Below are 22,914 nucleotides of genomic sequence, written 5' to 3'. Positions count from 1 at the left end.
TCATTCACAAGACGAGGGCATTTTCGAGACATTTTTTATTCACGAGCAGACGCACAAGCAGGCGCGAAGCATCCCATTCCTTTCCGGTCAGCCATCTCCCTTGTTCCAAGGGCTCCGTTCCCGCGGCTGACAGAACCCGCACCTTGGAAGGAGGCCACCAGCCAGAGCACCGCGACCCGGCGGGAGAGGCCCACGGTCTCAGGAGGTTGCCACTCCGCCGGTCCCGGCCCCGTGCGGCGGCAGCGTCATGGGCGGCAGGAACATGGCCTTGAGCTTGCCCGACATGCTGGCGATCTCCGGGTCCTGCGACTCGTAGGACTTGATCAACCGGGCGAACTTCAGGACCCCTGCAAGAAAAGGGCTGGGAAGGAGGCACCCGCCCCCTCGGCGGGCCCGCAGCTCCCCGCCCGGCGGGGGAACGACAACCCACCGGGGGAACAACCACCCACCTTCGCCGTCGTTGCTGAAGCCGTAGGCTTTGATCACGTCCTGCTGGATCTGGGTGGCGACGGGCAGGAGGAACTGCAGCATCTTGCCCATGTCGTTGCAGGCGTTATCCCGAGCCTCCTCCATCCGCTGCGCGTTCTCGGGGGCCCCGAAGGCCTTGATCACCTCCGCCAGCACCGCTGCGGGAACACGGGCACACGGCTGCCGGCCCGCCCGGCACACACACACACCCGCCCGCCGCCGCCTCCTCCCCGCACTCACCCTTCGCCTGCTCGGCGCTCAGCGCCGCCGCCTGCGCGGAGGCCGCCATGGGGGCCCCGGCCGCTCCCACCCGACGCCCCCCCGCACGCATGCGCGACCCCGCCTTCCCCTGCCATTGACACCACTGGGTGAGGCTTCCCGCGCGGCGGGAAACCTACTGGACAAATACTAAAAGAGCTGAAATCACTGCGGAGGACGCGGCCCGCGCCGGGCCCCACCCGCGCCGCCCCGCCCCCGGGTGAGGGCGAGGGGCGCCGACGCCGTTCCCACCTCGGCTCGCCTACTCGCGTGGGCTCCCCACCCCGCCACCCCTCACCCCGCGCCGGTAGCGGCGGCGGCGGGGCGGCAAACGGCGTCCCGCCGCCCCGTTCGGGCGGTATGCAGATCAACCGCTTCCTATTGGTGGCGCGGCGCGCACGCCCCGCCCCCCGGAGGCGGGGGGAGGCGTGGGCGGGCTCTCCGCTGCCGCCGCCGCCGCCGGGCTGCGGGCCCGCTCCTCTCCCGCCGCGCCCGGCCGCGGGCAGCGCCGGCCCGTTGGCGGCCCCCCCCCAGCCCGATCCCCCGGGGGCCGTACGGGGCCGCTCACCGGCTCCTCCGCGGCGTCTCCTCAGGCGGAGCCCGCTCCCAGCGGCGGCCACCGGCTCCCCAGCCCCGGTTTTTACACACACACACACACCCCCCCCCCGCCATTGCGTGGAGAGTGCGTGTTTCTGTCCGCTCCCACGGCCGGCCGCTCGCCACCGCCCCACACGGCCGGGTCCCCGTCCTGGCCCCGGTAAAAAGAAATGAACACAATGGAGTCTTGTTTCTGGAAGGGTTTTTTTTGTTTGTTTGGCTTTTTTTTTTTTTTTTTTCCTTTTTTAAGAGCTTCATATATATATTTATATATATAAATTATTAGAATGTGTGTTGGGGCTTGGGAGTGCGTGGGGAACTTTGTTGGGGTGTTTTTCGATAGCTGGGTTGTTGGTTGGTTTTTCTTTTCCTTTTAATGGTTAAGTAAATATATATACGGGGACCAATCGAGAGATACAACTGTGAAATCAGACACGCACGCGGGGGCAAGGGAGTCACAAGTTGCTACATAAAACTGCCACGTCTAATAGGATGTGCATGAGTTAAAGTACATCAATTAGAATGGGTGAGGGGAAAGGGGCAGCCGCCATCTTAAAAGACAGTCCCAGGACGCAGTATCGCTCGGCCACATCAGCTCTCCCCGCGGGGCTCAAAGGGGTCACGGTGGCGATTGCAGTCTTGAAAAGAGTCTCCTGGTGCTTTGCACCTTCGTGGCCGTGCCCGTTCCCGTCAGCCGTGGGAAAGCACAGCCACCATCTTGCAAACAGTCTTGCGGTGCTTTGCACCCCGATGGCTGGGACCCGTCCCTCTGCAGGCAGGAGCGGCCGCTTTTGGAAGGGGTCCCGTAATGCTTTGTTTGCATCTGAAGGGATGTTGGAGAATGGGAAGCCTCTCTGGCTAATCCGAAAAAGTTCCACGTTGCTTTTCTGTATCGCTAAGCAGTATCTTACACCTAAAGGGGGGGGTGGGGTAGGAGGAGGCATCTTGAAAAAAGGCTCTCTTGGGTTTTGAGTTACTTCTTGGCCGCACCTCCTCCTCGCAGAAGCAGAAAAGGCAGCAGCATCGTGTAGGTGAAGTCCTGTAATGCTCTGCGCTTTCTATTTAATGCAACTGTTCCCCCAAAACAAAGGATGGAGCTGCTGCCACCCTGAATTCGCATCAGTCTTTGTCTTTTTGAGCTCTGTGCAATGCCGATTCTGTTTTCTTCAGAGCTCTGCTGAAATCACGTACCGATCGTTTCATGTCCGTTAGTGGTGTTTCAGTCCCTCCCCATTTTCTCTCCTCCACTTTCTGCTCCCAGGAAGCCATCCTGTACTTTTCGTCCGTCTTCTCTTGCACTCTACTGCATGGTGGGATCAGGATGTGTCACTCTGCAGCTTCCCCTCCCCCAGGATTTGGTTGATTGATTGCTCCTCTTGAGAGAAAGACATGATGATGTCACGTTGACAGTAGAAGTCCATTTAAAGGGGTTTGTCACTTTCTTTCTTCAGGTGGCTAGGATAAAGAAGAACAGCAAGGCGATTGTGAGAGAGAGAAAGGCAATTTAGTATCTCCCACCGCCTTTTGTTAGTCTAGACCCACACGACACTGCCGGCTGGGAAAGTTTTGCAAATCCTTGAAGTATAGGAGATGCTATCGAAAAGGTGCGACGTCGCACCTCTCTCTTTCCCAGCGTGCCTCCCCACCCGCTTCTGAAAAGCCTCGTCTTGGCAAAAGCATCCAACCCTTGCGAACGTTCGGTCTTTTGGCAGGGCTATCAGTCAGTCGTAACTGGACTAGCACGTGCGAAACACGCACGTTTGCCCCGGAGGAGAGGAGCCGAGACGCCACCCGAGACTAGCCACCCAACAGCCGCTTGCCAAGAACGACCTTCCCGGTGGCCGACCCACCGCCGTGCCCCAGTGGCAGGGCACCCCTGCTCCCAGGTGCGGGCACGGGCCGCGTCCCCCGCTTCAGGGGCAACGCTTCCCCGTCCCCACCGCCTCCGCCACCTCCGCGGCGTACTTGCGAGGACAGAGCGGTCCGCTGGCCCCGCGCCGCGGAGGGAGCGGGTCCGTGCACCTGTAGTAATCCTCCTGCGTCGGGAGCGGCACGCCGTGCAGAGGGTGGTGGGCGTGAAGCCACTGCTGCTGTTCCAGGGCCAGGCGCTGCAGCTCGGCTGACTGCGCGTGCATGGCCTGCAGCTGATGCGCTGCCGACATGGGCGCCGAGAGGGAGCCCGGCAGGTCCCTGTAGGGTGCGGCTGCAGCCGAGGACGAAACGGAGAAGAAGTTAGCCTAACGGCTCCATCCTCACCCACGGCCCCACAGCTCGGTCGAGACTCTCCTGCGCTGCCTTCCCCAGCCCTGCCCTCACCCCCTCATCGCCTAAGGCCCGTCCTGCGCCGTGCCAGAGCTCTGTTTAACAGACCTCGGTTTGGTCCCGTCACCCCTCGTGACCACCCTGCCCCTTGGAGCTCTGCTGATGCTCTTCAGAGGAGACCCGCGGTCCCCCTGAGCATCCTTACCAAAGAGCTGGTGGCGCAGCACTTCGTTCTCATGTAGAGGGTGAGGCAGGAGAGGGTTGGGGATGGTTCCAGCTGGATATGGTATCCGGGTGAGGTGGGATCCCGAGGCGAGTGGGTCGATAAGAGGGTGAACAGAAGCTGAGGCTGGGAAGAAAAGATATCACAAGATAAGCGTCCCGTGCTTTGTAAGAGGTAACACGGAGAAAGGCGCAAGGCACAACAAAACAGACGTGGAGAGGGTCGGGGTGTGTTAGGGATGGAATGATTTCAAGGCTAGACAACGCAGTACCATGTCCTTCTGAGCGTTAGTCTTTCTGCCTGCACTGAATTTCACGTGAACCAGTCTGGCGTAGCTCTGTCCCTGCACTCCTCAGGGAAACAGTACTGCTCCTTAAAGTCGATTCTGCAAGGACTTGCTCTGCAACGACGCCTGTACCAGCATCGTGCCTCTGTCTGCCACCATGGCTGTCATTCATGTGCATACTCATATTGGGTGCGTCCATTTCCAGGTCTCATCCAACACGGATGCTCAGTGCCAGGCACTCAAGTTTGCAAGTACTATCTAAGGCTGAAATGCAAGTTACTATTCATATGAAAACTGCTCTTTCCAGTGGTTTGGACTCACTGCCAGAGTGCTGGCTGGAGGTGCCCAGCTACGGAGCGTGGGGGAATAGACATTCATTTGTACCTGAGGCCATCTCTGAGCAGCTGCGGCTGCTTAGAGTGGGCGTCTGTCTGTGACTCCACCACCAGAGCCCACTGACCGCTCAGTACCTGAGCAGGCACAGCACTTTTTCCTATTGCATTGTAGTTTGGGCTTTTCTTCCCTGAGATTTTCATCCCTAAACGTCTTCTTTTTACTTTGCTTTCCTGTAGGATGTGGAAATGGAAGGGACCACCACTCAATTCTGAAGGACAGCAGCCTCCAGTTCCTTACCATTAGCCCATCTTCTCTCCCATCCCATCCCACCATCTGCAGCAAGAGCCGTAGGAGCAAACTAGAGAACCAACGTTTCATTAGTCCTAAGGATACTGTCGAAACCGTTGTTAGCAGGGCTCCCGCTCCCGCTGCAGACCACAGTGTGAGGGATGCAGCCCACAACACCACCACCCTGGTAGCCCGTGGGACCCCAGCACTCATACGGAGTCCCCAGAGATCCAGAACTAAAGGACGTGCTGCAAACAGCTCTGCTCGCCACTGAGCAGCGAACTCACAGACACCCCGACATTTGCAACAGATGCGTCTTCGGTGGGATGGGAGCGAGGGCAAAGCCGAAGGACCACGACGTTGACCTCTTCTGGCTGAAGAGGTGGATCTGGGGCCCCAACGTCTGGTCCCGGCAGCTTTTGGGCTTCCCCAGGGCCAAAGGGAGGGAGCGCAAGGAGGGCGTAGGAGGAGGGAGAGCAGGGCTTTCTGCGGGGCACCACCGCCACAGGGTCCTTACCTGCGTGTATGGCATCCTGCTGGTGGAGATGGAGGTGGGAGTGGATGTGGGAATGCTGGTGATGATGAGGTGTCACATTGAGCATCTGCAGCCGGGCCAGAGGGTCATTGCTGAGGGCAGCCACCCGCTCGGCGTGCTGGCGCTCAGCCGCCAAGCGCTCGGCGTAGGACATGTCGGGACGAAGGGTCGGGCCGGCTGCCAGCGCCAGCCGCTCCCGCTCCAAGTGGCCCAGCCCTGGGTGGAAGGGAAAAGCGGGATGAAGGCCGGGGGCCGTCTGCAGACTCAGCCCGCCGTGGCGTGGGAACGGATCCATGGCAGCAGCCGGCACGGCGTGGAGCTGCTCTAACTCGGCCGGCTTGACTTCAAAGCCGGGCTTGAGGCGTTCACGCAGGTCCCGGTCCCTCAGGTCTCGTTCGCGGGCTTCCCGTTCCCTCAGCTCTCGCTCCCGCGTCGCTGGATCGCTGCTGTAGATGGCCGGCACGTTGTACCCCAGCAAGCCCGGGTCGACGGCGCCCAGCGGCACGTAGAAAGGGTGGTTGCGGTTGCTGGGGGACATGACGTGGGGCCGCGCGTATTCGCTGAGGGTGCGCAGAGCCGGGGTGTCGGGACCCAGGTACGGGGGAACGGTCGCTACGGCACTGCCCTGCTCGAAGGAGGGGCGGTGGGGAACCGGCCCGAGGGACGAGCACTCAACCGGCCGGCCCTCCTGGGCCATCTTCTGCAAGAGAGCGGAGAGACCGGTGTCAGGGTCCCAGCAGGGACGGCCGAGGGGGTCCGCGAGCATTCCCCCCCCGGCTGCCCTGCGGCAGCGAGACCCCCAGACCTACCACGCTCCTCTCCAGCTCCCGCTCCTTCTCCCGCTCCCGCTCCTTCTCCCGCTCCCGTTCCCGTTCCCGCTCCTTCTCTTCCCGCGCCTTCTGCTCAGCCTCTCGCCGCACTTTCTCCACCAAGTCTGCCCTTTTCTTGGCCAGCTTGGAGCCGTCGAGGGGCACAAAGTACAGGTCCGTGCGGGAGCAGGAGTTGAAGCCGCGGTCCAGGTGTTTGTTGAATCTGGGGGCGAGAGGCGAAGCCTGTCAGCACAGGAGGGGAACGGAAGGCAGGGACAGGGACGGGGACAGGGACGGGGACAGGGACGGGGACAGGGATGGGGAGACACGGGCAGGGATGGAGACAGGGATGGAGACGGGGCAGGGACAGGGATGGAGACAGGGATGGGGACCGGGATGGAGACAGGGGCAGGCAAATCCAAGCCTGGCGCTGTGGGAAAGAGCATCACAGAAAAGGCGAAACGGCGCAGCTGCACCCCACATTTGGGGCGACCCCCCCCATTCCCTGCCCCATGCATCCCTCCCCAGCCTGGGGACACCCCTGGACCCCCCCTCCCGCCTCACCTGGCTGACTGGCTGGCATGGCTCGGCACATCCACCACCTTGGGGGGCGGCGAGGGGCTGCGAGCGGGCGGCACGGGGCTCTCGGGGGGCTCGTACTCCTCCGACGGCTCCTGCTTGATCTGGGCGGCGCTGAGGGGCAGCGGGGGTGGCGGGGGGGCCGGGGCAGCCATACTGCCCGGCAGGGGTGGTGGGGCAGAAGGAGCGGGCGAGGGGGCTTTGTAGCCCCCCGCCACAGGCGAAGAGGCCACCCGGTAGCCGGGAGGGGTGGCTGCCCGGAAAGGGGCGGCCGAAGAAGCGGGGGGCGAGCCCGGTTTGTAGGGGGCCGGGGGCTGGAAAGTGGGGACGGGGGAAGCCGCCCGCTTCCCGTAAGGGGCGACGGCCGAGGGGGGTACCGGGGGCGAGACCGTCTTGTAGGGGGCCGTGGAGGGGGAGGCCATGGTGGCGATGACGGTGGAGAGGGTGGTGGCAGCAGAAGTGACCGGAGGGCCGGCGCCATGGGCAGGGGAGGGGGGCGGCGGGGGGGGGAAGGTGTAGGTGGCAGGACTCTGCCCGGGGGGGTGAGCGCACATGCCGGGGTAGCTTCCCTGGGAAGAGGCGGAGGAGGAGGAGGAGGAGGAGGAGGAGGAGGAAGAGGAAGAGGAGGAAGAGGAGGAGGAGGAGGAGGAGGAGGAGGAGGGGGTGGCGGCGGCGGGGGCCTGGCCGTAAGCCGCCTGGCTGTGGGGGGGGTAGAGGCGCAGCCCGTAGGCGGCATGGGAAGGGTGATGGGTGCTCGACTCCAGCCCGTGGGGGTAACCCCCGGGGGGCGGCGGGGGAGCCGCGGCCGCCGGGGAGACCCCCCCGGCGCTCCCGTGGCCGTGGTGATGCTGCTGCTGGGGGGGCTGCTGGTGATGGGGGGGCTGGCCGGGGAAGGGGGCGGCGGGGTGGGCGCCGGCGTTGCCCAAGGGGCGGCTGTAGGGGGGGGGTCCCTGGCTCCAGACGGGCTGGGAGGGCAGGGAGGGCTGCGTGTACTTGGGGGGCTGGCTGGAGACGGAGAGGCCGCCGGGAGGGGGGAAGGAATGGCCGTAGGAGGCACTGTAACTGGGCAGGGGCTGCGCCGGGGAAGGCTGGGGGTACTGGGCCGAGGAACTGGAGGGCGGCAGCGGCGGCGGGGCGTAGGGGTAGCGGGAGGGGGCCAGGGCGGGCGCCTTGTCCTGCCCCATCCCGTGGGGCGAGGGAAGGTGGCCGCTCAGGGGCTGCCCCACCATCCCCGGGGAGCTGGAGGCGGCCGCCGCGTTGTTGAGGGGTCGCAGGGCCGGCGGGGGGGGCAGGTTGGCGGAGACGTGGGGGAAGGAAGGGGCCGAAGACGGCGGCGGCGGGGCGGCCGGAGGGTTGGCCGGGGGCGTCTTTTGGGGGGGGAGCCCCCCGACCACCGACGCCAGCGAGATGGGGGTGGTGGGCGGCGGGTTGTGCTTGGTGCCGAGGGTCTGCTCGCGACCCCCCGGCGCTGGGAGCCCCCCGGCTCCGCTGGCAATTTTGGCCCCCACCTGCACCACGTTGGCCGTCGGGTAAAGAGGAGCGTGGGCGGAGGAGGAGGAGGAAGAGGAGGAGGAGGAGGAGGAGGAGGAGGAGGAGGAGGAGGAGGAAGGGGGGGCAGGAGGGGCGGCAACAGCGGAGGAGGAAGAGGAGGGTGTCTGCGGGGCTTGAGCCTGGTAAATTCGGGAGGCCTGGCCCTCCAGCTGCGAGTGGTAGCTCCCCGCCGGGGGTCCCTGGGGGTGCACCTCGCCCCCGAGCCCGAAGCCGGGCTCGGGTGGTCGGGCCAGGCTGTCCGGAGGGGGAGCTACCGGGGGGCTCTGGGGGAAGAGCGGAGGGTGGTGGTAGGAGTGAGACGGCCCCTGGGACAGCACGGAGGAGGAGTCGGAGTCGTTCTCCACGCTGCCGGGGCTGTAGACGCTGGGTGAGGTGCTCCTGTTGTCCTGGTCGATGTCCCGTGGGTCACTGCTCATCTCGTCGTTGAAGCTGTGGCCATCGAGGCTGTCGACGTCGGACGGCGATGGAGGGCAGGGCAACTCCTTAAGCAGGGGGAAGGAGAGAAACGTTACGTGGCCTCCCAGACCGTGCCCCATACTTTTCAAGTGCCCAGAGAACGTGCTTTCTGACCTTCCTCTGCCCGCACTAGAAAACCCCACAGAGGGACGGAGACATCGTCTGGCAAGGTATAAATAACACCCGTCCTCCTGCCTCCCCTTGGAGCGACTTCAGCGCTCGCAGGTCCCTCATCAGCACCACACGCTCAGGGAGGAGGTAACGATGATGGGCACCTTGCGATGGGCACCTTGCGTGCAGAGGCAGCAAGGGAGGGCAGGGGACTGTTACAGACGAGGCTGGGAGAGAAGACATACGAAAGGTCCTAGCACCACCACCACCACCAGCAGCGATGGGCCGCTGGCCAGGGTATGATATCACCAGGTGGCACGGAGCAGCGCGTACCGCAGGGCTCCCAGCACAGCCCAGCACAGCCCCCAGGCCCAGAATCACTCTTCTTGTCCCTGCAGAGCTCTCCCTGGGCGAGGAGACCCGCTCCCCTCCAGCCCCCTCTCACTGCCTGGCTCCGTACCTCCGGGAGTCTCCCAGGCACTTCCCGATCCCTGCTCCTGCCCACCAGCTCTTGCCTCACGCAATCAAGCATGGTGATTGAGCAGCTAGCACGGGCAATTAACGAGTGCCACTCTTGAGCCTCGGGACTTACAAGAGAGGCTAAACTGAAAAATAATCGCTGTTGAGCTGAACGGAATGTCCACGTGGAGAAATTACATAGGTGTAACCGCAGCGGTTTAATTACAATGACCTCATAACACAAGCAAATATCGCCGTGTTTGCAGGCCTTTAAGGCCAGTTCCCTCAACAGGCTAACAGGGAACTGAGGAGCACGAGAGCCGAGTCTTCCCCCAACCACCCAACCACCGATCCAGCCCGGTGCTGCCGGCACTCCAGAAAAGCCCTGCCGCAACTACGCAGCGCGTGCGCAGGTTTTGCACGGCGGTCACCTGGAACCCACCACGACTTAAGCACCCCCCGTTTCACGCTGCTCTGGGGGAGCCAAAGAGGCTGAGTCGAACCTGTCCGGCAGCCGTGCACGGAGCCAGGCTCTCGCCACTGAGCCGGGAAAGGCAGGGCACGTGCCCAGCTCCGAGAGCGCGGCAGTCCCTTGCAGACAAGGCAAAAGAGACGGAGAGCCTCCATCTGCTCCGTCGTCACTCCTGGTGGCATTTTTGTAGCCAGGCAGGTGCCACTGAGGTTAGAAGAGTTGCGGTGTGAAACCCAAGGCGCCAGGGCTCCCAAGCAGCACGGACCCCAAGCTGGGCGGGCATGAGCAGCACAGGAAGGGAACGGGAGAATCCTTTGCCCTGGAGCCAGGACAGGCCAGCCATCACAGCAGGGAGAACTCACCTCGGTTTTGGTTTTTTTGGGAGCGTTGGTGTCCTCCCCTTCACTCTCTGAGATCTCTTCTGTCCGGCCCTGCTTGCTGCCCTTGGGGGTGCAGGATTCCTCCACCCGGCCTTTCTGCAAGGGAGAAAAGGAGAACAGGGAGGTGGGAGGGTCACGGGGAAATTTCCCACATTGCCAGGCACGACGGACACAGCCACCACGGCGCGTGTGTTGAAGAGCTTAGCAGAGCAACACCGAGCCAAGATATCGCAAAAACTAGTGCTAAGAAGGGCTGGCGAGACTGAAGACCAGTTCTTGGGAGACGGCGGGGACTGCAAGATGCTGAGAATGAAAGGAAAGAGGGATCCCACGCGTTCCAGAGAGCTAACCCAGCACGGGTTCCTCAGCAGATCCCTTCTGGTCTGCATCCCTGCATCCCCAAACGGATCCCACCCGGCCTGGGCAGTCCTCGGGCGCCCCACACTCGCGTACTAGCTTATACTACCTTGGTCGCTTGTCGGGATTTCTCAGCTTTGCCATCGCTGCTGGAGGTGCTGACGCCGCCGGGGGAAGCTCGACCCCGTGACCTGAGCTCCTCTCGGGGCCCTGGAGTCTCTTTCTTCCGTCCACTCCGCATTGACATCTAGGAGAGGGATCACTGGATCAGTCCTGCTTTGCATCTCCCTCCGCTCCTGCCCTGTCCCCACCTTCCCAAAGCCCCCGAAGCCCCGGCGCGCCACTACACCGAACTCATGTCCACCAGCTTTGCTGTGAGCCTCGGTCCCCACCCGCAGCTCCGGCTCGGCTCTGGTGTCCCAGCCCGCTCTCCCATCTCACGTACTGAGTCCTTGTTCTGTCGCGTCTTCATTCTTTTGAGTGTGGAACCCCCATTCTCCTTGGCCCGGTTTGATGAAAACATAAATTTTTATCTCTCCGCACCCCCCTTCGGCTGTTCCCGGGGAGACGGAGGTGGGCAAGAGTAGTTCTTCTGGAAGGGGGGCTTACACCAGCAATGCAACAAGATCCCGGTGAATCCTGAAAGAAGGACGAGGAGATGAGAGGGTAGAAAGAGCGAGTGGACTGCAGGACATCCTTTTGTGGTTTGCTATAGAAATACGACAAAATTATTATTGTTTTCTTAATTATTATTTACAGAAACAAGTATCTTTACCACGAATGCAATAAACTTCCCCATCAGAAGGTGAAAAGATTTGGCCACCTCCGATTTCCAGTTTCTAGGAGTGATACCCACACAATGCGAGGCAGTCAGGACCCAACAATAATTTTTTGGAGGAAGCAGGGAGGAATGGTTATCAGCATGTTGATTGTCCTCTGAAATAATTTTAGTATTTCCATTTCCTTGTTTATTTGATCTTCAGACAAAGGGGGGGGAAAAATAATGGGGAAGTGCTTTAAAATGTTCATAATGACAATTTTCCTGACTTCCTAAGTTCCTCTTTGCACTTGTTGTCAGTGCCGTAAGTTACACTATCCTTAACTGGCCATGTGCTTCCATTAGCTACAAATGGGCCGCCCGTGGCCTTTGCCAAAGGGGTATCACACAGCCCTGCCCTCTCCAGAGCACACGCACACACATACATGCACCAGCACGTTATGCAGAAAATGTGACGAGTCTTGCTTAGGCTGTTCGATGCCCAAGGTACACAAATAGGTGCGAGAAAACACATTTAGCTTTGATTTTGCATGATGCAAACGGAATCGACTCTGTTTAGTTTGGAGTGCCTGCCTAGGTCTCCTTCTCCTCCATACACGAGGCTGCTTCTCAGTGTACCGGACAGAGTCATGCCCAGAGATGCAGAGTACATCCTTTGCAGCAGCAGGAAGATTTCTGAGATCCCTCTAAATAAATTTACAGCTTTGTGCCATGTCCAAAGCCACCACAGATATTTAACACCCTGTTACGTCACGGAGTTCCTAGTTTAGGGTATGAAAGCACCATGACTGTGTTAGCCTGGGAACTGGACTGAAGTGTTTCAGGGATGCTGGTCCTGAAGCTGGTTTGCTTGACTCCATCCAGCTTAAGATCTTTTGCACTGAACTGCACTGCACAGATGTAACCAAAAAGAGACCGTCCTTCCCCAGCCTGTCATTCCAGCTCCTGTACTCGGCCTCTGGAAGGGACAATCTGCAAGACAAGGAAATGTGTCCTGTGGATGAGGCATCAGGAGAAAAAAGCCACATCTCCTGGGTTATACTCTCTGATCTGGAAGCACAGGAAAGCTTTGTGAATAAGAAGACTTGAGATTTGGGACTCCTAAAGGCCATCCCAGACCCAGAAAGATCAGCTTCCAGGTGGCCAGCGCAGGAGCAGCCTGGGTGCACTTTCATTTCTCTGAGAAGGGAGCCAAAACCACGGATCAGAGCAAAGGCACCGGACAGGAGAACTCTCGGACCTCCCGTGCAGCCCTGCTGCTGGACTGTGTGGCCCCGGAGTCGCTGCCTTCCACCGCCTCCATCTCCCTCCCTGTGAAAAGGGAATAATGACACTGGCCTGTCTCTTCGGGGGCTCCACAGCTTCCCTGACCAACGCTTAGAGAAACCCATCCGGAAGGTACTTGGGAAGAGCAGGGGATTGTTTGTTTTAATTTCATTAATATTTTATTTGACCCTCATCAGGAAAGCCCCAGGGGACTCATCTAGCATTAATTCACACACACAACAATTCATTAACTGAGACCTCTTCTTTAATAGAAAAATAGCTCACGATGGTTTATAACTGACCTAATGGAGGCAGAGCACTCTCCTAATCCCTACCAGCTGATGTGTTTTACAGCCTGACATTTCTGTCATACTTTGGCCTTTGGTTGCTAATTCAGCCAGTTACACTGATGCTGTTCTAGATAAGCGTCTAGAATTAACATTTCTTACATGAAACAAACATTGTAAGTAAGGCGATCCTAATTTAACTCAACTTCAACGCACGCCATGTTGGCAACCTTCAAGTATTAGCTCAGCTCTGAACGCACAGAAGCGGCAACAGCACATTACCAGTATGTCACTGCTCTTTACGTTCAATAGGGATGCCACCCACACCTCCCACACCAAAGAACCCAACATCATAACGCAGCGCACAGGTCTCACTTCAGCTTTCCAGTAACCCTGTAATGACAATTACAGTCTTTCCAGAGAAGTAAATCAGAGAAATAATACGCAGCCAACCACATACTGAAACTTCCCTTTTTAAAAGAGATACCAACTCGGCACTTATGTCAACCGCTGAATATGCAGTACCAAACAAAGCCAGAAACAAATAGGTATGTTTCAGTAGACATAATTAACCACCGGGGCCGAAGCTTCTATGACGTAGAGAGCAAACACTTTTCTAAAATACACAACAGAATTGACGCACCCATTATTAGGCTCAGTACAGCAACTGTTACATCAGAGGCCAGACTAGAGGATCACAACAGCGCCTTCTAATTTTAACATCTATGAAATGAAAGCTTGCGACGCGAGCCTTAACAACTAACAAAGTTACACCTAACCCTTCCTGTCGCCGAAGATCCCTGTAAATGTCTCTGAAGAGTTCGTAGGGCTCTGTGGTTTCGGAAGGGAAATGAGACATTTGGCAGGGCTGCTGCCGAAGGGATAACCTTTTCCTGGCCCTGTGAAGCCCTTTACAGGTTTGATTTGAGTTATGAGGCATTGCGAATTGCTATTTTCTGTTTGCGTTTCATACAACCCAGCTTGGTTTGGCTTGCTGCCCAAACCCCTCCATATTCTCGTGTAAGCCCTGGTGCAGTCTCCTGCGAGCGACGCGCGCACAACAGGCATCCCCGTGTGGGATCCAAAATGGATCCCGCTCCTCCTCCTCCCCAGCTTCAAGTCATTCTCCCTGCCAAAGGTGGACTGTCCTGCACAGGCAGCCGGGAGATCGCAGGCTCCAATTCCTCTTCTACTGAAGGATGCAGATAAGCTCTCTCCTTCCCAGGCTGTAGCGTGGAGCAACTCTGCATGGGTAACAAACTGGAATCAAGTCCATCTCAAACGAGATGCACTCCAGCTTTACCTACTTAAGTATACGCGCTTGGTCTCTCTTAGAAAGTTGGGTGAGCGTTTGTCCTTGGCTCAGGATAGCATTTACGCATTAGATTGAGGGTCTGAGAAAATGAACTTTCCTAGATGGCAACAGAAGCAGAGGAAAGGGGAACAGGACCAAGTTGTCTGGGATGGTGTCTGGGGCTTTGGCCGGGACTGTAAATGACGAATGAGGCTTGCACATGCTGGGGCTGCACACACAGGTACACCCAGCAGACGTCCCAACAGCAGAGAGGCAATTTCCAGGGAGATAAGGAAGTCTGGAAGGTGCCTCCAAATCCACGGAGGGCTGAAGGGTTCTGTCACTTCGGCTGGTGCTCAACGGGCAGAGCAAGCTCCAGGATGGGCAGCCCAAGTCCGGGGCTCCAGCCTGCTCGAGAAGGTTAAAAGCCAGTTAAGGTCCAGCCAGCCCTCCCTGGGGCCAGTGACAGGAGAAGGGAGAGCTGAAGGTTCCCAGTATCCATGTCACTTAAGAAAAAGAGCTAACACTACCATTACTTCAGTAGTGTTTCTTTAGCTAGCAGAGATTTAAGGCCTGATCCAGTCCTCACTGAGATTAGCTGCTGGCACTCAGTTGTCAATAGTTACCATGGTCTCTTCCCCTTCTATTGTATTACTCCTGGGGGAAAAAAAACCCAAAACCACAAACATCTGCTTGGTTTTATTATCTGCTGCTCCTGATCTTCTCCAACTGTAATGTCCCAGTGATCTCAGGCAGACTCAGACCTGGTCCAAGCAGGACGGGAGGTGCAGCAGGCAGGACGTGACGATGGTATGTGACAGAGGAGCCCACCCCCAGCTAGCCAGTGATGATTTGGGGGTGGAGGGGAATAGCGCCGATGTAGCCTCCTCTCTCCACCGAAGCTCTGCCTAGGCACTGCCTGGTAGACCACGTACCAGTTGGAGGCACTGAGTGCGAAGATGTCAAGGTGCACAGCTGGATCATTCAGTCTCAAAGAAGAAATGAATTAAAAACTCTGCCACCCATCAGGACCACACATGCTGCAAGAGGGGGCAATTTGACAGCATCTGTACTTTTAAACAAAATGGGACAGCGCCTGTTCTCTGGTCCTGGGGGTGACTGGCATTACGCACCTTGCACCTGGATGGCAAAATTCTCCTACCCTCCGAAAGGGGATGGACACATCTAACCTGGCCACTGGCAACTGGTATGTTCCTATGCTAACTCCTAAACCACACTCGGGTATCATCTGGGAGAGCGCTCGTTGGCACAGACCGAAGACCATACAAAAGAACACCATCCTAATGGACAGACAGCGCTGTGCACCACTGCTGGGGCCCGTGTAGTTTGTTACTATAGACGTAGCCAGCGTTATCTTCCCCTAGGCGCTCGTCCATGGAAATTACGTTTGGAGTAAGGAGTTTGTGAAGTTCCTCCTTTAGTCTAGGTACAGATGTTCTGAAGTTCAAACCTCTTGTTTTCTTCAGTTGAGAACTGTTAAAAGTACACAGTGACTGACTATTCTTTAAGTCACTTTTTGAAATGTAGGAACTACATCCAAAATCCTACATGAAATCAAAGGCATTTGGCATGCAAAGGCAGGGACTCGGAAGTCCTAAGATGTGAGAATTAAACTCAGTCTGCTTCTCTGTAATTTATTAGCTCTGTGTTCCCATCCTGGTTTTTCTCTTCCCCCTTCTGCAAAGGGAAAGGTTAGCACTGGAGGGAGGAACCAGGGTGGCGAAACACACACAGCTGCTTTCTAACACACTGCAGACGCTGGAAAGTGTCCTGCAAGATGGGATGATAACCAACGGATCCCTCTTGGCAGGTAAAGATCGCTCAGAAGGGAGTGACCACTGGAGCAATATAGCCAGGGGACATGCAGCGTGGGTGGGAACTGAGAAGTGTATATATATATATATATATATACTGCCCAGTGAATGAAGGTCCCAGGCAATACATTTTTAACTCCTGTCTCCATTTCCCTGATTTATAAAATGAAGGGAAAACTCCCAGAAATGTAATCGGGTTTAACAACTGTGCAGTATATTGAAAACACAAAGTTTCATCCAAAATACTGCAATCAGACACCCTGAAGTACGACATTTCCCAATGGCTAATTATCTGACTTCATGCTTGAACCCTGGCATCTTACTATAGGGCAAGGCAGAGAAAGGGAGGGAAGGAAGGGGAAGGGGCTGTGTTCAGCCTTAGATAGCCATAAATGAACAGGTCAGGGTTCAGGTTGCATGTCACAGTCTTATTGTCAGTCTTTTGATAGGTACATGGAGCGTGACATTACTGTAAAAGGGAAAATGATTGTGTGAGCAAAGGGATTAGGATGCCAAAATGGTTGAATACCAAGATGGCAGTGGGCAAACACTTGCAGCTAATACTATCTTGGGTGTGAATGTTCCCATGACTTGCAGATTTTTTTTTACTCAGTAAATTTTGTTAAGAAGAAATATATTTATGTGACACCAAATGAAAGGTAGTTTTGAAACAGGCATTTTTCCGTCTCCTACAAAATAATTACAACACCGGGTGGATGCAGGGGCTGCGAACTCAGGCTGGAAAGTGGATTAATCAAGGGATAAGACCACAGACCTGGTCAAATAATCATATTCCAGTTAACACTCTTGCCTACCCAGTGGATGAAGTTTAACTACATCCTTCCTGCAATACTAACGTGAAGCTGGAGGATCTCAGGGGACCGAAATACTCGTGAGCCCAGGCTGAAGGCAGTAAGCATTAGCTAAAGCTTTCTCCACCTGCTCGCCCTGCTCCCGCGGGCCGCTTCTGCCCACTGCACACACGCACCCCACGATCAGAGCACACACCTCCCCGTCCTCCGCAGCCCCCACGCACTGCGACAGGAGCATCCGACCACCAGCAGCCGTCGGACGCGGCCGGGAAGGGCTGAGACCTGCCTGGCTAGGGAGGCTTGGCAGCACGGCGTGACGTGACAAACTTAAAGACAGAAATGCCTGCAATGCAAGTGAAAACTGCTCTTCCTGCTCAGAAATCAAAATATAAATTCAGTATAAAAATAGTTCAGTATAAAAACAGTTGTCAGTTTTTGTCATTTTCTATAAATAAATAGATTTTATATTGGCAAGGTACTGTAATTTCATTGGATTTTTCTATCTTCAAAATATCGCATAAAATGGGTCACTATGAAATGGTTTTAAATAAATTTAATCAATAAATGTAAATGTATGCTTTCAGAAACTTCATTCTGTACCAAAGGGTGAACTACACACACTTTAATATACAAGCTGAATGAACTCTCCTGATTTAGATCTATCTATGCGTGTAAGAGAAGAGCAGGTTCACAATCCCATCATAGGAGAAGATCAGGTTTGAGACCACCTGAGGAACCTGAACATACACAAGTCCATGGGACCCAGCGAGATGCATCCCAGGGTCCTGAGGGAATCGGCTGATGTAGTTGCCAAACCACTCTCTGTGATCTTTGAAGAGTCATGGCAGTCAGGCGAAGTCCACAGCGACTGGAGAAAAGGGAATATTGCACCCATTTCTAAAAAGGGTAATAAAGAGGACCCTGTGAACTACAGACCAGTCAGCCTCACCTCCATGCCCCTTAAGATCATGGAGCAGATCCTCCTGGAAGACACAGAGGTGATTAGAGACAGCCAACACCAAGGGCAAATCGTGCCTGACTGATCTAGTGGCCTTCTCCAATGGAGTGACCACATCAGTGGACGAGGGAAAAGCTACGGATGTCATCTACCTGGACTTCTGTAAGGCCTTTGATATGAACCCCCCCAACATTCTTGCCACTGAATTGGAGAGATATGGGTTTGATGGATAAAGAATTGGATGGATGGCCCCATCCAAAGTGTTACAGTCAATGGCTCAATGTCCAAGTGGAAACCAGTAACGAGCGGTGTCCCTCAAGGGTCTGTACTGGGACCAATACTATTTAATGTCTTCATCAATGACACAGGCAGTGGGATCGAGTGCACCCTCAGCAAGTTTGCAGATGACACCAAGCTGAGTGGTGCAGAGGATACGCTTGAGGGAAGGGATGCCATCCAGGGGGACCTGGAAGGGCTTGAGGAGTGGCCCAGTGCGAACTCCATGAAGTTCAGCAAGGGCAAGGTCCCGCACATGGGTCGGGGCAATCACCAGGATCAGCACAGGCTGGGGGATGAATGGACTGAGAGCAGCCCTGTGGAGAAGGACTTGGGGATACTGGTGGGTGACAAACTGGACACGAGCTGGCGATGTGCACTCGCAGCCCAGAAAGCCAGTTGTATCCTGGGCGGCATAAAAAGCAGCGTGGCCAGCAGGTTGAGGGAGGTGGTTCTGCCCCTCTGCTCCATGCCGGTGAGAGCCCACCTGCAGTACTGCGTCCAGCTCTGGGCTCCCCACTACGAGAAAGACATGGACCTGTTGGAGCGGGTCCAGAGGAGGCCACAAAAATGATCAGAGGGCTGGAACACCTCTCCTATGAGGCAAGGCTGAGAGAGCTGGGGTTGTTCAGCCTGGAGAAGAGAAGGCTCCAGGGAGACCTTACTGGGGCCTTTCAATATATACAGGGGGCTTATAAGAAAGAAGGAGAAAGACTTTTTACCATGGCCTGTAGCGACAGGACAAGGGGAAACTGTTTTAAACTGAAAGAGGTTTAGATTGCACATAAGGAAGAAATTTTTTATGATGAGGGCAGTGAGACACTGGAGCAGGCTGCCCAGAGAAGCTGTGGGTGCCCCATCACTGGCAGTGTTCAAGGCCAGGTTGGATGGGGCTGGATGGGGCTTTGAGCAACCTGGTGTAGTGGAAGAGGTCCCTGCTGATGGCAGAGGGGCTGCATGATCTTTAAAGGTCCCTTCCAACCAAACCATTCTGTGATTCTATGAGTCAATGCCTAAAATAATACCTCCCATGCAAAACAGGGACTCAACCTGAGCCAACAGCTTTAATCCTTTTATTATATGTACTTGTCGACTTACCTGTCAACACTACCTGTTGACAAATTCACCTGTGATGCTACCTAGGTGCTCCTTCTCCCCAGTAAAATAGTAAAAATTTAAATGCTCACATTTCAGGAAAAGGTGCCAAATAAGAGTACTAAAAATAAACTTGCAGAGTGCTGGCAGTCTTAGGAGATAAAGCCAGTTTAAACTTTAAGCCTATATTAATGTTTTGTTTTCTTAATTCTGCACAACCATGAGGAGTAAGAATGTTATTTTGAGTATGAAAGCTGTAATTCTGGAACCTCCACTCAATGAAAAACGTATCCAAGAAAAAAATATTTTCTGATGAGCAGAGTGAAGTAAAAACAATTAGAGCTAAAGCAAGGTAATAAATAATAAAAACATTCATGCATTTAACAATAGCTTAATTTACAGCATAGAAGATATTAATTTTTGCAGAAGTAACTGAAAATAAAGTTTGATTGACTAAATGAAGGTTAGACGTACTACAGAAGGTTACGTTAATCGTAAAACGATTCCTGAGGGCACACTAAAATGACTGTAAGTATGTAACAGATTTACTTAAAAATCTCAGAAGAATCATTCAGTCTCCCCAGAGGAGGGCCTCTGGATCTCTTGGAGACGCAGGCTGGCAGAGCCCAGTGGAGGATCACAAAATGCAACACACTGCGCTCTTCCTTCTGCGAGTGGGATGGAAACCTGCGGACGCGTGATGCAGAGGAAGGACGCACCACGCTCTCCATACTCACTATGTTAAGAAGTGCAGCACCTTCTATATTTGCAGCGCCTGAGCACACCTTACCTGTGGAGCTGCTAGGGGTTAAGGGTCTACTGTAATACTCAAGACCCCTCTTTTTATACATACATGTTCCTTTACTAAGGAGCGTAAAGTAAATGACTCAAAGACATCACAGGCTAGTTGCCCAGAGACCCAAAGGAAGATGTCGGCTGGAAGGGACACCTGCAGGTCTCTGCTCCAAACCCTGCTCACAGCTGGGCTGACCCCAAATCTGGATGGGGCTGCTCAGGACCTTGTCCAGGTAAGTCCTGAACATCTCGAAGAGTGAAGCTTCCCCAGCTGACCTGGGACACCCATTCCAGTGCAGAAACACCCATTACCAGTCGTAATTTCCTTGTTGCAACTCATGAATGTGACTCCATGGACCATAGCTCCTCATTACTAGTACATGGAAATTATCCACCTGTCAACCCTTCATGGTTCCAGACTTCTGCTGCAAGTCTTTACCGGGGAAGATTGGTGGCAGCTTTGCAGCTGCAGGACATATATAAGAATACAGGAAACCAGAAGGTGAATCCAGAGTCAGGGCAGCCACACCATCCATCCCTCCCTCCCTTCAAGTAACGGACCAGCGAACAGCAACCACGGTCACCCTTTCTGCCAAGACCCGTATCGTTCTGAAGCTGGCAGGGGGAGGCCTGGGCAAGGATACGACTCTGCTCAGAGCCCTCCATCCCAGGCAAACTAGTCAGAGTATAGAGAAGAACCAGAGAGAAGCTCAGTAGCTAGGAGGATCAAACTCTGCAAACGGATTTGAATGAATGAAGTGCTGAAAGTATCAGGCTAGGTGGAAGAAAGCCTGCTGGATCCTCACAAGGATCAATGTCCTACCTCCCAAGAGCATTAAGTTAGGAGACATCGTCAGTATCGCAGATGATCCCAATTTAAGAGAGTACTTAAGAGAATAAAATACTAAAGCAAAACGAGGATGGATATAGAAAAAGGGCAAAGGGAAGCCAACGTGGCTGACGAAAGTAAATTAATGAGGGTAATAATTAGGATGAGAACTGAGGAGTCCTGTAGAAGGACTTTCCAAGAGGAGTGACTGGGTGATTAAATGGCACATGAACTTCCATCTAGGTAAATATAAAGCAATGCACACAGAGGAAAAAACAGCTCCATCTCCACATATAAAATGATGGACCTCTGAGCTGACGGGTGCCACTCAAGAGCGATACCCTTGGGATACGAGAGGCAGATCCATGAAAACGTCACCTTGGTATTCGGCAGCCATCAAGAAAATGAACCACATGCTAGAAATTCCTTGAGAAAGGAACTGAAAACAGAACAGAGAATGTCATTATGCCCTTGTACAAACCCAAGCCTTTCCCACATCTTGAAATGTGTGTGCAGTTCTGCTCCTTTCACAAGAACTGGAAAGGGCAATGAAGAGGCATGACTGAGGGGGTTAGACATCTCTGTCCAGAGAAAAGGTTATTAAGTGAGGATGTGATCGAGGACTGTAAAACCACATATGAAAAGTGGAGGTTGGGTAGGAAATAATTTTTCACTGTCTCTTCTAGTACAAGAACTGAGGACCATCAAATAACACTACAAAGAAACAAGTTTAAAACCAACAAAAAGAGATAGTTCTTGAACTAGGTGGCTGCAGAATTTTCAGTCAAAGGACACTATAGGTGCTAGAAGTTTGCATGGATTTGATGGGAGACTGGAGAGTTTCATGCAAGAGAGAATAACTGGTGCTTTCTGAATAGCTAGAAACCAGATCCAGCTATGGCAGTCTCTTCACCGAAAACAGCTGGAAGCTGTAGGAGTATCAGAGGAAAACGGCAAGTAAGCTTGCCTTAACTTACGCTCTTTCCCAGGAAGCAGCGGACTCTGGACTAGATGGACCTAATGGGGTCATTGGCACGTTTTTAACAAGTTCAATAGTACAAAGTGCTGAGTGATACACTGAAGAGAAGTGACAAGCACATCTGCCATAGGAACTTCTGCTCATCAGTAGGGAGTGCTGGGGAGAGGCATTTACTAATCACAGGATGGCTGTGGGCACCATTGTTATTTCAAAGGCATCAGGCAAGGTATTACCAAGCAACGAGAAAAGGTATTAATGCCACTGGACATTGCACTTGTCAGACATCCTCTGGTAGGCCATGTAATGCTTTAGCTACCCAACATCAGGAAAGATCCAAGCAGATTGGAAGAGGTGCAGAAAGCAGTTTCCAGAATGCCGAGGGACACAAAGAGTCTCTCTGTTATGTATAAGACCTATAAAGACTTTACTTTTTTTAACCTCACAAAATAAAAGCTGAGGCGATGTGATTACTGTCTGTAAAACACCAGAAACTAAACACAAAGGAGACAGAAGGGGTATTTAAGCTAACGGAGAAGGTTGGTATAAGAACAAATGGGTATAAAAAGGCCACCAACAATTTTAAGATGGAGATGAGAAGACTCCTGGCCATATGGTGAAGCTTTGAACAGCTCTCCCTGGAGCCTAACAAGGGCAAAAGAAAACTATTATTATTATTAAGACAGAATTCACTACATTTGCAAAAGCAAGTAGGTGGCATGGTGCCCAAAGGGACTGGGAGGCAGTCCTGAAGGGCAAAGGAGTCCAGGAAAGCTGGACATTCTTCAAGAAGGAAATCTTAAAGGCACAGGAGGAAGACCAGCCTGGCTGAACAGAGAGCTTTGGCTGGAACTCCAGAAAAAAAGGAGAGTTTATGACCTTTGGAAGAAGGGGCAGGCCACTCAGGAGGACTACAGGATGTTGTGAGGCTATGCAGGGAGAAAATCAGAAGGGCCAAAGCCCAGCTAGAACTTAATCTGACTACTGCCATAAAAGACAATTTGAAAAGCTTCTGTAACTACATTAGCAACAAAAGGAGGGCTAAGGAGAATCTCCATCCTTTACTGGATGCGGAGGGAAACATAGTGACAAAGGATGAGGCACAGGCTGAGGTACTTAATGCCTTCTTTGCTTCAGTCTTTAATAATAACACCAGTTGTTCTTGGGGCATCTAGGAAGGCTCTAGAGGGATCTGTACAAGCTGGATCGATGGGCCGAGACCAATTGTGTGAGGTTCAACAAGGCCAAGGGCCGGGTCCTGCGCTTGGGTCACAACAACCCCAGGC

The 22,914-nt window shown here is 54.6% G+C and overlaps 2 protein-coding genes and 1 non-coding gene across 11 annotated transcripts in view; all 3 read right to left on the bottom strand.

The window, feature by feature from the left end:
• Nucleotides 1-20: 20 nt before the first annotated feature.
• Nucleotides 21-836, bottom strand: C8H12orf57 (chromosome 8 C12orf57 homolog). Its single transcript, XM_075034586.1, has 3 exons — nucleotides 709-836; nucleotides 450-626; nucleotides 21-347 (listed from the first exon to the last, which is right to left on the bottom strand). Exons 1-3 carry the CDS (start codon nucleotides 797-799, stop codon nucleotides 199-201), a joined length of 417 nt encoding a protein of 138 aa, XP_074890687.1. The 5' UTR covers nucleotides 800-836; the 3' UTR covers nucleotides 21-198.
• A 1-nt stretch (nucleotide 837) lies between these two features.
• Nucleotides 838-897, bottom strand: LOC142034101 (U7 small nuclear RNA). Its single transcript, XR_012651444.1, has one exon. It is a non-coding gene; the product is annotated as a U7 small nuclear RNA (small nuclear RNA).
• Nucleotides 898-1,343: 446 nt separating this feature from the next.
• The window catches only part of ATN1 (atrophin 1), a 29,798-nt gene continuing 8,227 nt past the window's right edge, over nucleotides 1,344-22,914 (bottom strand). For 6 of the 9 annotated variants that reach the window (XM_075034568.1, XM_075034570.1, XM_075034571.1 and 3 more), the window contains exons 2-10: nucleotides 10,873-11,066; nucleotides 10,537-10,674; nucleotides 10,053-10,166; nucleotides 6,627-8,674; nucleotides 6,063-6,285; nucleotides 5,236-5,953; nucleotides 3,791-3,934; nucleotides 3,289-3,526; nucleotides 1,349-2,778 (exon numbers count right to left, since the gene is read on the bottom strand). In XM_075034568.1, the coding sequence (XP_074890669.1) occupies nucleotides 2,745-2,778; nucleotides 3,289-3,526; nucleotides 3,791-3,934; nucleotides 5,236-5,953; nucleotides 6,063-6,285; nucleotides 6,627-8,674; nucleotides 10,053-10,166; nucleotides 10,537-10,674; nucleotides 10,873-10,950 (3,735 nt within the window). In that variant the 5' untranslated portion in view covers nucleotides 10,951-11,066 and the 3' untranslated portion in view covers nucleotides 1,349-2,744. Of the gene's footprint in view, nucleotides 2,779-3,288; nucleotides 3,527-3,790; nucleotides 3,935-5,235; nucleotides 5,954-6,062; nucleotides 6,286-6,626; nucleotides 8,675-10,048; nucleotides 10,169-10,536; nucleotides 10,675-10,872; nucleotides 11,067-22,914 lie in introns of those variants that run through there. The other 3 variants (XM_075034574.1, XM_075034572.1, XM_075034573.1) reach the window with 3 other exon arrangements.

This window comes from Buteo buteo, chromosome 8 (genome assembly GCF_964188355.1).
Source record: "Buteo buteo chromosome 8, bButBut1.hap1.1, whole genome shotgun sequence".
In the NCBI taxonomy this organism is placed as follows: Eukaryota; Metazoa; Chordata; class Aves; order Accipitriformes; family Accipitridae; genus Buteo; species Buteo buteo.
The sequence above is the reverse complement of the archived record's forward strand: the minus strand, read 5'-3'. Positions and strand labels throughout refer to the sequence as shown.